At 44.3% G+C, this 10,827-nt stretch overlaps 1 protein-coding gene across 1 annotated transcript in view; it reads right to left on the bottom strand.

The window, feature by feature from the left end:
* Window positions 1-204: 204 nt before the first annotated feature.
* LOC144722820 (uncharacterized) overlaps window positions 205-10,827 on the bottom strand; it is a 34,855-nt gene continuing 24,232 nt past the window's right edge. Inside the window, exons 14-22 of the mRNA XM_078601263.1 lie at window positions 10,327-10,374; window positions 9,447-9,578; window positions 8,969-9,328; window positions 7,960-8,092; window positions 7,583-7,719; window positions 3,906-4,010; window positions 2,739-2,951; window positions 1,772-1,897; window positions 205-749 (exon numbers count right to left, since the gene is read on the bottom strand). Coding sequence (XP_078457389.1) covers window positions 621-749; window positions 1,772-1,897; window positions 2,739-2,951; window positions 3,906-4,010; window positions 7,583-7,719; window positions 7,960-8,092; window positions 8,969-9,328; window positions 9,447-9,578; window positions 10,327-10,374 — 1,383 coding nt within the window. The 3' untranslated portion in view covers window positions 205-620. The remainder of the gene's footprint in view (window positions 750-1,771; window positions 1,898-2,738; window positions 2,952-3,905; window positions 4,011-7,582; window positions 7,720-7,959; window positions 8,093-8,968; window positions 9,329-9,446; window positions 9,579-10,326; window positions 10,375-10,827) is intronic.

The raw sequence follows: 10,827 nt of genomic DNA, 5'->3' as shown, positions 1-10,827 counted from the left end.
CAGGTACAGCAGCAGTATCACAGTAATCAGCTGCTGCTGCTACGGATGCATTTAGCAGGCGTCCATGTTGGTTAATTAATTTATCAGGCACAGAGAGACCACAGAGACCCACCCCAGGACCGAACCTTCTAAATAATGCAACCATTCGCTTTCTTACAAACGCTTCGATCCTTACGCAGTTCCCAGAGAACACAGCACATAAAATAAAATCAACGTTTTATTTGTACAGTTAACAAGTCACATCCACGCAGCTTGCATTACACAATCTGAAATATAAATTCCAATGCAATGTCAGGATCAGTATCAAATTAAATGTCTGCATATTCAAAACCCTTTGGTCTAATACACCATGCTTGGTTTGTAAAGCTCCAAACACGATAAAAAAATACAATTTCTCCAGCCTGCCAATTGCTGTACACTCCCCATGAGTTCAAAACAAACTCACAGAATTTTAACACATGAACATGGGGCTCCATTTAAGTGTTGACGAATGTAACATTTTTTCAGATTTTTCCATGATAATTTGGCAAGGTATCCATGAACAAATGTGGGACATAGCCAAGGTGATGCAAAGTGATTATCATAATGTCAATCTATCCTGTTGTCTTCACATTTACAAATTAGTGCTTTTTCTGGGTTTTTACAGCTTTGTTGGATGCTCCCAATACGATTCGGCGCAGGGGTTTTAGTTGACGATTCACCTTTGGAGTGATTGGCACCTGGAAAGCCACACTCTGCCGCCTCAAAGCCTGCAAGGGAGAATTCAGAGGATGACATGTTGCCTTCATGATACATGCTTGTGTATAAATGAATCAGTGAATACATGTTCTAGTGTGAGTCAAGCTAGTCGCCAAACTCTTGGGTGTGGCCTGGATCCACTGCAAACAGAAGGGCCTTGGAAGACTTTGGTCAATGTCTGGCAGATCAGCAAGAACAACGACCCAAAACATCTGGCAAGCTATGTTCATGCACGACTCTTTGTACAATTCTATATGGTAGTCAATTTAAAGTGGTTTCTCACCCACAAATGGCTCAAACGAGCATGGGAAGTTCAATCCATAAGAATACCACTTTTATAAAAATGCATTACATTTTCAAATATAGTCAGTCTTGTATTAAGTTGCTCAAAGATAACGAATTATAAGTGCCACTTTAGAGTACGTTATGACAAGCATGTTGTAGCTCTAATGACACCACACAATTATATATGATACACAGACCCATTCCTGAGCATACATTTCTTGAAGTGGCTAATAGTAGTGAGTTTTCTCAAATCACATAAGCCTGGTGGAAGTGACGCTCAGTCAAAGCGATTGAGTTGTGATCTGCTAGCTGTGGATTTGTTTTCCACTGATACTTCTGTTCCATTAGATACAATGGCAGCAGGATGATGTGTGCTTCACAGCAAAAAGGACATCGGTACACAATTCCTGAGTATGTATGTTCTCCCCCTGTTCTGCATGGTTGTCATCCAGCTTCTACGGTTTCCTCCCATATTTAAAAAACCATTGAACATAACTGGTGTTTGCCAAACAACCCAATGCTAAGAATATCCTGCAAATTACTTGATTAAGAATACAGAGAGCAACATCATTGACCTTTTCTGTGAACACTTGGCAGGACATTTGTGGGAAAGAGCTTTATAGCTCATCGGATTTCTCTAGTATAAATATTCCAATTCTGAAAAAGGGTTGAGATTTTGAGACTTTCCTGGGTTGATAAGTAGTCGGCACCATGAACATGTGGAGCGATGGGTGGGGGGATGAGGTACCTCGATATTTGTAGAGTCTGACTCCTCTGGGATGATGTTTTCAAATGACTCAAAGCCTCCACTGCCTTGGTTTTCTGATTCTGCACAATAAGTTTTGGATATACTTGCCCCTTGAAATCGTTTGTTCTGTACAAATAAACATTCAACACAAAGCAAATGAGTAGTGAAGCACGGCATTATTTCTATATGGTCAAAATGCGAATGTTTGCTTACAAACTACATGAAGATATCGTCGCATGTTCACTCAGTGCAGTCTACTTTTACATTTTGCTGCTCAAGGAAAGAAAGCGTTTTGTGATATTGCTGAACAGTTTATTGTATTAGACTGAACTTGTAGACATTCGTCTTACTCAATGCATCCCTATTTGTTCAACTCTTGGGTCCACTCCAATGACATGCCTGATACATTGTGATGTGGTTGGTTCACATACCACGCCTTCAATTAGCATGGCTGGCTGCGTACGGTGCGAAAGAAGTTCAGAATACATACACTTGCCCTTGATTCTTTGCAATGACAATAAAATATCTGGTCAGATAATAATAGACATACTGATTCTTAGTTCAATTTCTCCAGTCTATTATTTATTTATTACACACGTTTACCTAAAAAAGCGTTTACTTTCATAACTTTTTAAGGAGGTCCCTGAAGTTTATGCAGTCGGGCCATATTCAAACTGATTAATTTGCACGTAATTTTTCATATTTGGACCAGGACACCATAAAAAAAATGCCTACTCTTATGAATTACATCACGAGATCATTAATGTAAACTGTGAAATGGAGGGCGCATGTTGTTTTATGGTTAATACACCAGCAGTGACAACCAGTGAACCTATGCAACAAGTGGTGAACGCGATACCGGTGGTCCATGTCACTGCACAAGCTTTGTGAAAGTCTCAACACGATCTAACACCTGCGCGGATGAACGGACATTGCTGTTTTATAGAATATCGTGGATATCACCGACCTGCAGTGAACACTGCCCTGAAGATGCAGGGCGTTTCTTGGAGAAGGTAGCGGCCTGTGAAGGAGGGCCTCTCTTCTCCCTGGCCACCGTGTCCGAGCGTAAAGTGGCCGTGTTGGTGGCCGGCCTTCTGTCCACTGTGGACTTGAGCGACCACAAGCCGGGGGGACTCACGTGACCCCTGGGCACCAAGGTGAACCGTCGTGGAGCCAAGCTCTGCCGTCACAAGGCATGCACACATGTTCCGTGGGGTCACCCAACAATATGTACCAGTTAAGGTTCTCACTGTGAAAATTAGTTTTTATTTTTCATTGTCCGTTTTTTTATTTTTACTGTTCCCTCATATAGAATCACACATGCACAGCCTTAACCAGTGCCACTGTGGCTAGAGCATTTAACTCAACGTTGAAGGTTCAAATCCTGGTCACGGGTCAACTCAGCAAAACATCACCTTGGGATCAATAAAATAGGTACCACTTTTTGTGGGCAGTCAACAATGGTCATTTGCCTCTGTGGCCCTATCAGAATTCAGTGAAACCTCTCAAAGCCAGACTAATTTGGGGCAGAGCAATTCTGGTTATGGGGGATGTCTGACTGAGTAATTAAATAAGGACACCATTACTACGCTTTGATTAACTTTGTATAAACGAACAATCACCACATTCCATTTCCACTAATTAACGCCATAAGATTAACTTCCATATTTGACATTAACAATTGAAAAATACTTAAAATATCTCATCCAATTCATAGTTTCTTTTGGGTTAGACTGTATCTGTAATGTACATTTTGAACTGTAACTCATGATTGCAGTCAATAATATCGAGCTGTCATGTGGAAAAATATGCTAATTTATTTAGTTATTCAGCAAAATCGGCTTGTTGACTAACCAAATGGGTGAAGGGTTATGTTAAAATATTGGTATAAACCCCTACAAGGATCTAACCCAAAATAAATTACTGTCATGCGGTAGCACAGTGATTATTCCTGCTCACAGCCAACATCAGTGACGAATATATTAACCGGTCCTGGGCCTCTCCTAGGCCAATTCAGCCATAAATGAGTACCTGATGCTGCATTTAAACATCAGTACTGGGGAGACAAAAGCGTCCGGGCATTGTTGTTTGCCACATCACGCCCTCATGCGCAGTGTCGGAGCAAAATGTGAACCTGTGAATGTCTTTCTTGCCCAGTGCAGCTCAACATGGAAGCTCTGCGCAGCGTCTCCACGGGGTCGCCCTGTTTCATTTGCTCATCTGTCGTCTGTACACATGTCTACAAACACACAAACATGCAGCCTCGTCACCACAACAGCCCCCACCTACCCACATGGTGAAGGACAGATACAAACAAACGGAAACATGGTGTCAGTTTCTTGGATGAACAAAAGCATAGTTATAACGACGTTAATTGCAGTCGCGCTGGCTTCCTACAAGAAATCAAACTTATTTGTTGCGTATGTGAAGTTTAAGCCCATAATGTTAAACATCCCAATATACGTGTCTAATTTATTATGCATATGTAATGACAATAGAGCCTGCATGTGGTGTGAGGGGACTAGTGGCCACAGGAGGTAATGACAGGAGAGTCAGCTTGCAGTGCGAATGGACTAGTGGCCACAGGAGGTAATGACAGGGGAATCAGCCTGCAGTGCGAATGGACTAGTGGCCACAGGAGGTAATGACAGGGGAGTCAGCTTGCAGTACGAATGGACTGGTGGCTACAGGAATGTTCGAGAAGGGAGCGTGGTCAGGTGACGGAAGAGAACGGTAGAGTCTGCTGGTAGAGGGAGCGTCCCGAGTCAGCGAGAATGATCGAGTAGGGCGGCGTGGCTTCGTGTTGATATATAAAAGAGATGCGCTGGAGACTCGGGGCTTTTACAGTGGGATCTCCGCCTGATGTCAAGTGAACGTGTGTTCAATAAAGTGCCATCTCAAGAGAAGTGTGTCAAGTCCTCATCGTATATATAAAAGTCTCCACGCGCTCGCGCTTGCGGGGGATTTGGCTCTTGGACGGTGAGCTTCACGTAGAAAAAAAATTGACAGGCGGCACGCCCTAAGCCCCGCGGTGGGAATAGGCTATTCCGTTTTCCCATCCGTAAACTTTCAAGTAGTTTAATGAACGCATTTGTGCCGTTTCTATTATTAATTATTTACTTATTGCACGCCGTCGACCGTACCAAGTGACGACAATTGCATGGGGGGGGGGGCGGACCCTGCCAAGTCATGCGCGTTCGCTTCAGCTCACGGGGGACATTTTATTTTACGCGTTTAACATGGAATAGATATACACATCACGCTGCCGATTTCTCTTCACAGTGTGATGTTCTCTTCCCCCCCCCCACCCCAATGCGTGCAGTTACTGATATAAAGTCCTTAGATATTAATTTAATATTATTAAAGCGGTTACATAGTTTTATTATGGCGAGGGCAGGGGGATGGTGGGGGGGGGGTAGCGGCCCAGCTCGCAGCCTGGCAATGTCTCACCTCCTCCGGCTTGCCAATCTAGGCGAGGCCGCGGGCTCTGCACGAGACGAGGCGTCACCACGCCAATGTAAAGTACAATTTTATTCAATCTTTCGCTAAGAACTCAGGTTTATTGTTTACAATTATTAAACAAATACTATTACAAATATTACAATGATAATGTTTGTGTGCACATAACAACTCTGCTTCATTCTTTACTATTATGAAACTAATAAGTTGCCTAATACTCTATTACTATTATAATGTTCGTGTGCAGAAACTACATGCGTGCGCCTAAACTCGATGTCTGTGTGTGTGAGTCCATATGTGTTTGTGTGCGTGTAAGTCGATGGGTTTCTATGTGTGTGGGTCCATGTCTGTGTGTAAGTCCATGTGTGTGTCTGTCTTTTTCAAACGGACAACGCCCCGTGTGTGTGTACGTACAAGTGTTTGTGTGTGTGTGTCAGTCCATTTGTGTGCGTATCTGTCGCTGTGTGTGTGTTAGTCCACATGTGTGTGTTAGTCCATACGTGTGTGTTTCACTCGATGTGTGTAAGTCAATGCGTGTGTGTGAGTCGATGTGTGTACATGGCTCCATCTGAGTGTGTAAGTCAATGTGCGTTTGTGTGTCTATGTGTCAGTCGATGTGTGTGTGTTAATCCATGTGTGTGTATCTAAAGTAGATGTCTGTGTGTCACAGTACATATGTCTATGTGTGTGTAGGGCAATGTGTGCGTCAGTCTATGTATGTGTGTGTAAGTCCATGTGTTTGTGTGTGTGAGTCGATATGTCTGTGTGTGTCAGTCCATGGCTGTCTGTGTTAGTCGCTTTGTGTGCATGCCTCCATGTCAGTCAGTGTAAGTCCATTTCTTTGCGTGTCTGTAGGTCCATGTGTGCGTGTGAGTGAATGTATGTGCTTTATTGACCTGCTCAAGGCCTACGATACCATCAGTAGGCCTGGACTCAGGGTTGTTCTTCATGCTTTCGGAGTCCCTCAAACTTTGCTCATGATCCTTAAGAACCTTCATGATGGTGAGCGGCCCCGCGTCAAACTACATGGCCGTCAGTCGGAGCCATTCCCTCTACACCTTAGGGTGTGACAGGGATGTCCTCTGGCTCCACATTATTTAACATATCTTTTGACCACGTAGTTCGTGAAGCCTTCAATGGCTGTTCCCGAGGAATTACCATATGGTACAGATACAATGGAAGGCTGATCGATGCCCGGGTGCGGTCAAGGGATGCCTCCCTATTGCTCAACCATGTTATGTATGCCGATGCTCTGGTGATTGCTGCTCACTGCGGCTGAACCTGGAGCTTGCCACTAAGAGGTGGGGCCTTACCATCAGCCCCACCAAAACTAAGCACCTGCCTGGGTATTTTGTACCATCGAACAATCCACCCCCACAACTCACAATTGGTGATGCGGTAGTTGTGGAGAGATTGCCGAGATTCCCATACCTGGCCAGTGTGCTCATGACCGGCTCCGGTTTAACAGCAGAAGTCTCACTCCAAATCAGTCGAGCGCCATTATCTTTTCATCGGCTGCGTTACGCTGTGTGGAAGCTACCTGGTCTTTCGCTCCGCATGAAGCTCCAGGTCTTCTCGGCCACGGTAATTCCCTCCCTTCTCTACGCTTGCGAAACATGCACCCCCCTAATGGAACATCTTCGCCAGTTAGAAACATTTAGGCTGGCCTGCTAACGATCCTTTCCTGGATTTAACCATATATGTGTGTGTGTGCGTCTAAGTTGATGTGTTTCTATGTGTGTGGGTCAATGTCTGTGTGTAAGTCCATGTGTCTATCTTCCTTTTTTGCCCGAGCAACGCCGGGTACTTACCGCTAGTTACACATATATTGCATAAAGAGTATCAACATTGGTTAATGTTTTTGACAATATTCATCATTCAAAGCTAAATTGTGATTTTTAAAAGCTCAAGGCCAAATGTCTACCATGCTCAACTACTAACTATATAATAAGCAGCTGATCATATGTTTGTATGCAAGTATGGCGCAATCCTAGACTAATGTTCTGTGCCCGATACGGTTTTCCCAAAGTCCACAGCCCATTAAGAACGTATAGGAAGTTCTGGAGTGTATATTGTGAATGCTATCTTGCCAAACTTTACTTTGACATAAGGGCAAATATTAAAGGAAAAATAAGACATTATATTCATTTACTAATACATTTTAAAACTAATATACAATTCTGTATCAATTCACTGCTGGATGGTCTCCCATATGGTGTGTCAGTCATGGGTGATGTTTTCCATACTTCACCACGCTGGTCATTGTGGGTTGTAGAAAGGGATATCCTTGAAATAAGCACAATTGTTTATCAGTCACAGTGGCTTGAGTGCGGAGTGTGCGGTGCCACTCACCTGTGTCTCCACTGGGTAGGAAGACTTCATGTGCGGGGCACAGCGCATGTTCCTCGACTGCAGCTCCGCAATGCGTCCACTTATATCATCCTCCTCCTCATCCGCAATGGAGCCCAGCTCAAACGACGTGTCCTTGCCTGCCACGCACATGCTGAGTATTAGTTTTATTACATTCGGTCTTAGTTCTCCCAGTTTAGAAAAGTGACACAGCCCAGCGGTAAGATGATCGCCGCTTGTTACGGAGGTTTGCAGTTTGAACTGGATCATCACCTTAATCAATACTGCAGTATTTATAAAATGTGAATGGGGTAATGCTGAAAAAATGACTAAGTGCGAGCAGAATAAATCCAGCCACGGTGAATGAATGCAAGCCAAACCAGCACTACTCTTGTGCCCCTGCACCCCGCTGGGCACTGTACACGCCGTTCGCTCGGCCAGCAGAGAATCACGTGTAGACCCGGCACCCCAGACCTGGGTAGTGTCGCACTCCTGAGGGTCTCTGCTCGATTCCTAAAACAGAATTCCAGTTACACACACATACTGACATTGCTTCCCACAGCCACAACAGCTGCAATTCGCCACTGAGTGGCAGTTATGTCACCAGGAAGCTTATGCCAGGATAGGTGCACTTTGAGGTCATGTGAAGTGTCAAAGGCTCACTGACAGATGACAGCATAGACCCAGGTGGTTTGGGTTGACTGCTGAGATAACTGACAGATGCTCAACCTGTGATCCCTACTGTGCAAACTTGCTGCGTTTTAGCCGTTTGCCTCTTGTTTTATTGGAGGGCGACTGCCTCCAACTGCCCTCTAGCATCCTTCATGCGCCTTTTCTACAGAGGCTGACCACGCTGGTACCAGTCATTGGCAATTCCACACCGTGTTAAAAATTCCACTCAGCTTCGCATTATTCTGTACCACAGCCCATCTCTTATCTAGCCCGTGCTGCTTGGGCATGTGGTGACTGGGCATGCCTCTACATGAGCCAGCCAACGCAGCTTTGCCTACCTGCCGGAGCTCAATGATGGGACTGTGTCCAGAACTTTCAAGGATCTGTGAGCTCGTCATGCAATCCAGCCTGGTTAATCCCAGGATGGGTTGTAGGGAAACCAGGCTGAATGTTTAAAACCAGTGTAGAATCTCTTATAAAGGGGTCCACGTTTATCAAGCAAAGAGAAGGGAGGGTATAACTGTGTCCTGCCCAAGAAAACTACATTTTTTGACAGTGAATAGAAAAACAATCCAAAAATATGAGACGAAAAAAGTCTCAGAAATTAAAACGAAACTCTTGACGAAAAGCACGCAGATCTATTGCAAAAGGACAAACTTATTTGAAGGACACTGTGAACGAAGGAATTAATGAAAGCCGCCTCATCATTGTGCGCACCTTGTTCATGTAGATGTGAATGATCTGTTTGGAACAGTGGTGCTCCACCGTGCCCGACTCGTCTAGGGAGTCTGTACTCAGCTCATCGCTCTCCTTCCGCCGGGCGGCAGTGCTCCCATTGCGCTTGCTAGTGCCGCAGCCTCTCGCAGACACTTGGGCATTCTCCAATTCAGCCTGCCCCTTACCACCTGCTACTGAAGTGAAAGTCGCACCATCACCCCCACTGGCCTTAACCGACGTGAGGCGGTCACGGCTTGCCCTGCACACAACTTTATCAGTGCCGTGGGAGTCAGCGGACACCCTGCAATCCATATCCGTGGACGGGAGACGCAACTTCTTGCCGACTCCGGCAGACACCATCTGCCAAAAATACAATGGTAATTAAAAGCTGAGGCTTCAAGATTGGACGGCATTCAGTAATGACTTGAAGCAGATTGGAATGTGCTTAGCTGAATAGAATGTTATAGGACCTGCTCACCTGTGATTTTATGTTCTGGATAAGCCAATCCTTGTTGGCCGAATCCCTCTGGCTCTCAGCCAGTTCGCACTGCAAGCTCCGACACAGCTTTTGGCTTTGCTCCAGGCTAACTGACCATCTCTGCTCTTTGACCTAAAATCACACACGCTACAGAGATTAGGTCCAAAACACATTGCAAGAACACATGCACGGCATATTCAATGGTTCTTTCGGTAAAGTCAAGTAGATAGAAAAAAAAATTAAGTGAATACAAATATCATGACGTTTCGATCGCAACAAAAGCGGTCGTCATCAGGAAAAAGGGGTTAGCCTCTAAAGGCAAACTGTTTGTAAAGGTTTGGAGATGGGCGTAGCCCAAGTGTCTCAGCAGCACGAGCAACATGGGCGGGGCAGCAATGGCAATGCAGCAACAATGCCAATGCAGCAACAATGGCAATGCAGCAAAAATGGCAATGCAGCAACAATGGCAATGCAGCAACAATGGCAATGCAGCAACAATGGCAATGCAGCAACAATGGCAATGCAGCCAAGGGCCGACAGGAAATCACTACATCCCGCTCCACACACCACACTGCTGATGGTGAAGGTTGATTGACAAGAAAACACAAGTCAAGTCATGACCCAAAGTGGTTGATGACATATTTTCAAGGATTGCTGAGTCTGTGTGCCGTTAATCTTATTTTTTAAAATCCCACATGAGTAGAAAGGTTGTTTTCTATTTTAAATGCATTTTCAAAATACGTTCAACGCATTGACATCTTAAGTGAGATAACTGCAATATGCTGTACAAGACCAACACTTGTTATTCCTGAAACTGCATGATGACATCAATGCACATCTGTACATGTTTTATGAATGACATTGCACTGAGAATACGCACCTTGTGATTGCCTTCACATTCTTTTAGTTTTTGCTTTAAATCATCAGCCTACAAACACAGGAAACATTAATTGTGAACAGTCCAAAATACTTATAAATCAATAAAATATAATTGACATCACCGAGCGGTAGTTATAGATATCCGCGGTTCAAATCTGGAAGACCGCCCTAGTTTTAACACTGCGGTGTGTATTCACCATGAAAAAATATGCACCGTTTGCTTCAAAGTCAATGTTAAAGATGCCATGATATATTTGCAAACGAGAAGTCCATTGTGTGCCAGCATCACAGTCCGAATTTGCCAACACTTTGAAATGTACTGACAACACCCAATTGGGGAAGACCTAGCAATCATTGCCCCTTACTGAAAAATAGTCATGAGACTCACTAAAGCTTTCTTGGTTCAACAAGCCAAATAATAATGTCTGTAAAACAAAGCACCTTTCTTCATAGTAGCCTTGCTATTAAAAATGACACAAATAACCAAATGTGCTCAATTCTA

Source organism: Lampetra planeri, chromosome 15 (genome assembly GCF_965212315.1).
Source record: "Lampetra planeri chromosome 15, kcLamPlan1.2.h2, whole genome shotgun sequence".
Classification (NCBI taxonomy): Eukaryota; Metazoa; Chordata; class Hyperoartia; order Petromyzontiformes; family Petromyzontidae; genus Lampetra; species Lampetra planeri.
This window is presented reverse-complemented; position numbering and strand designations above follow the sequence as displayed.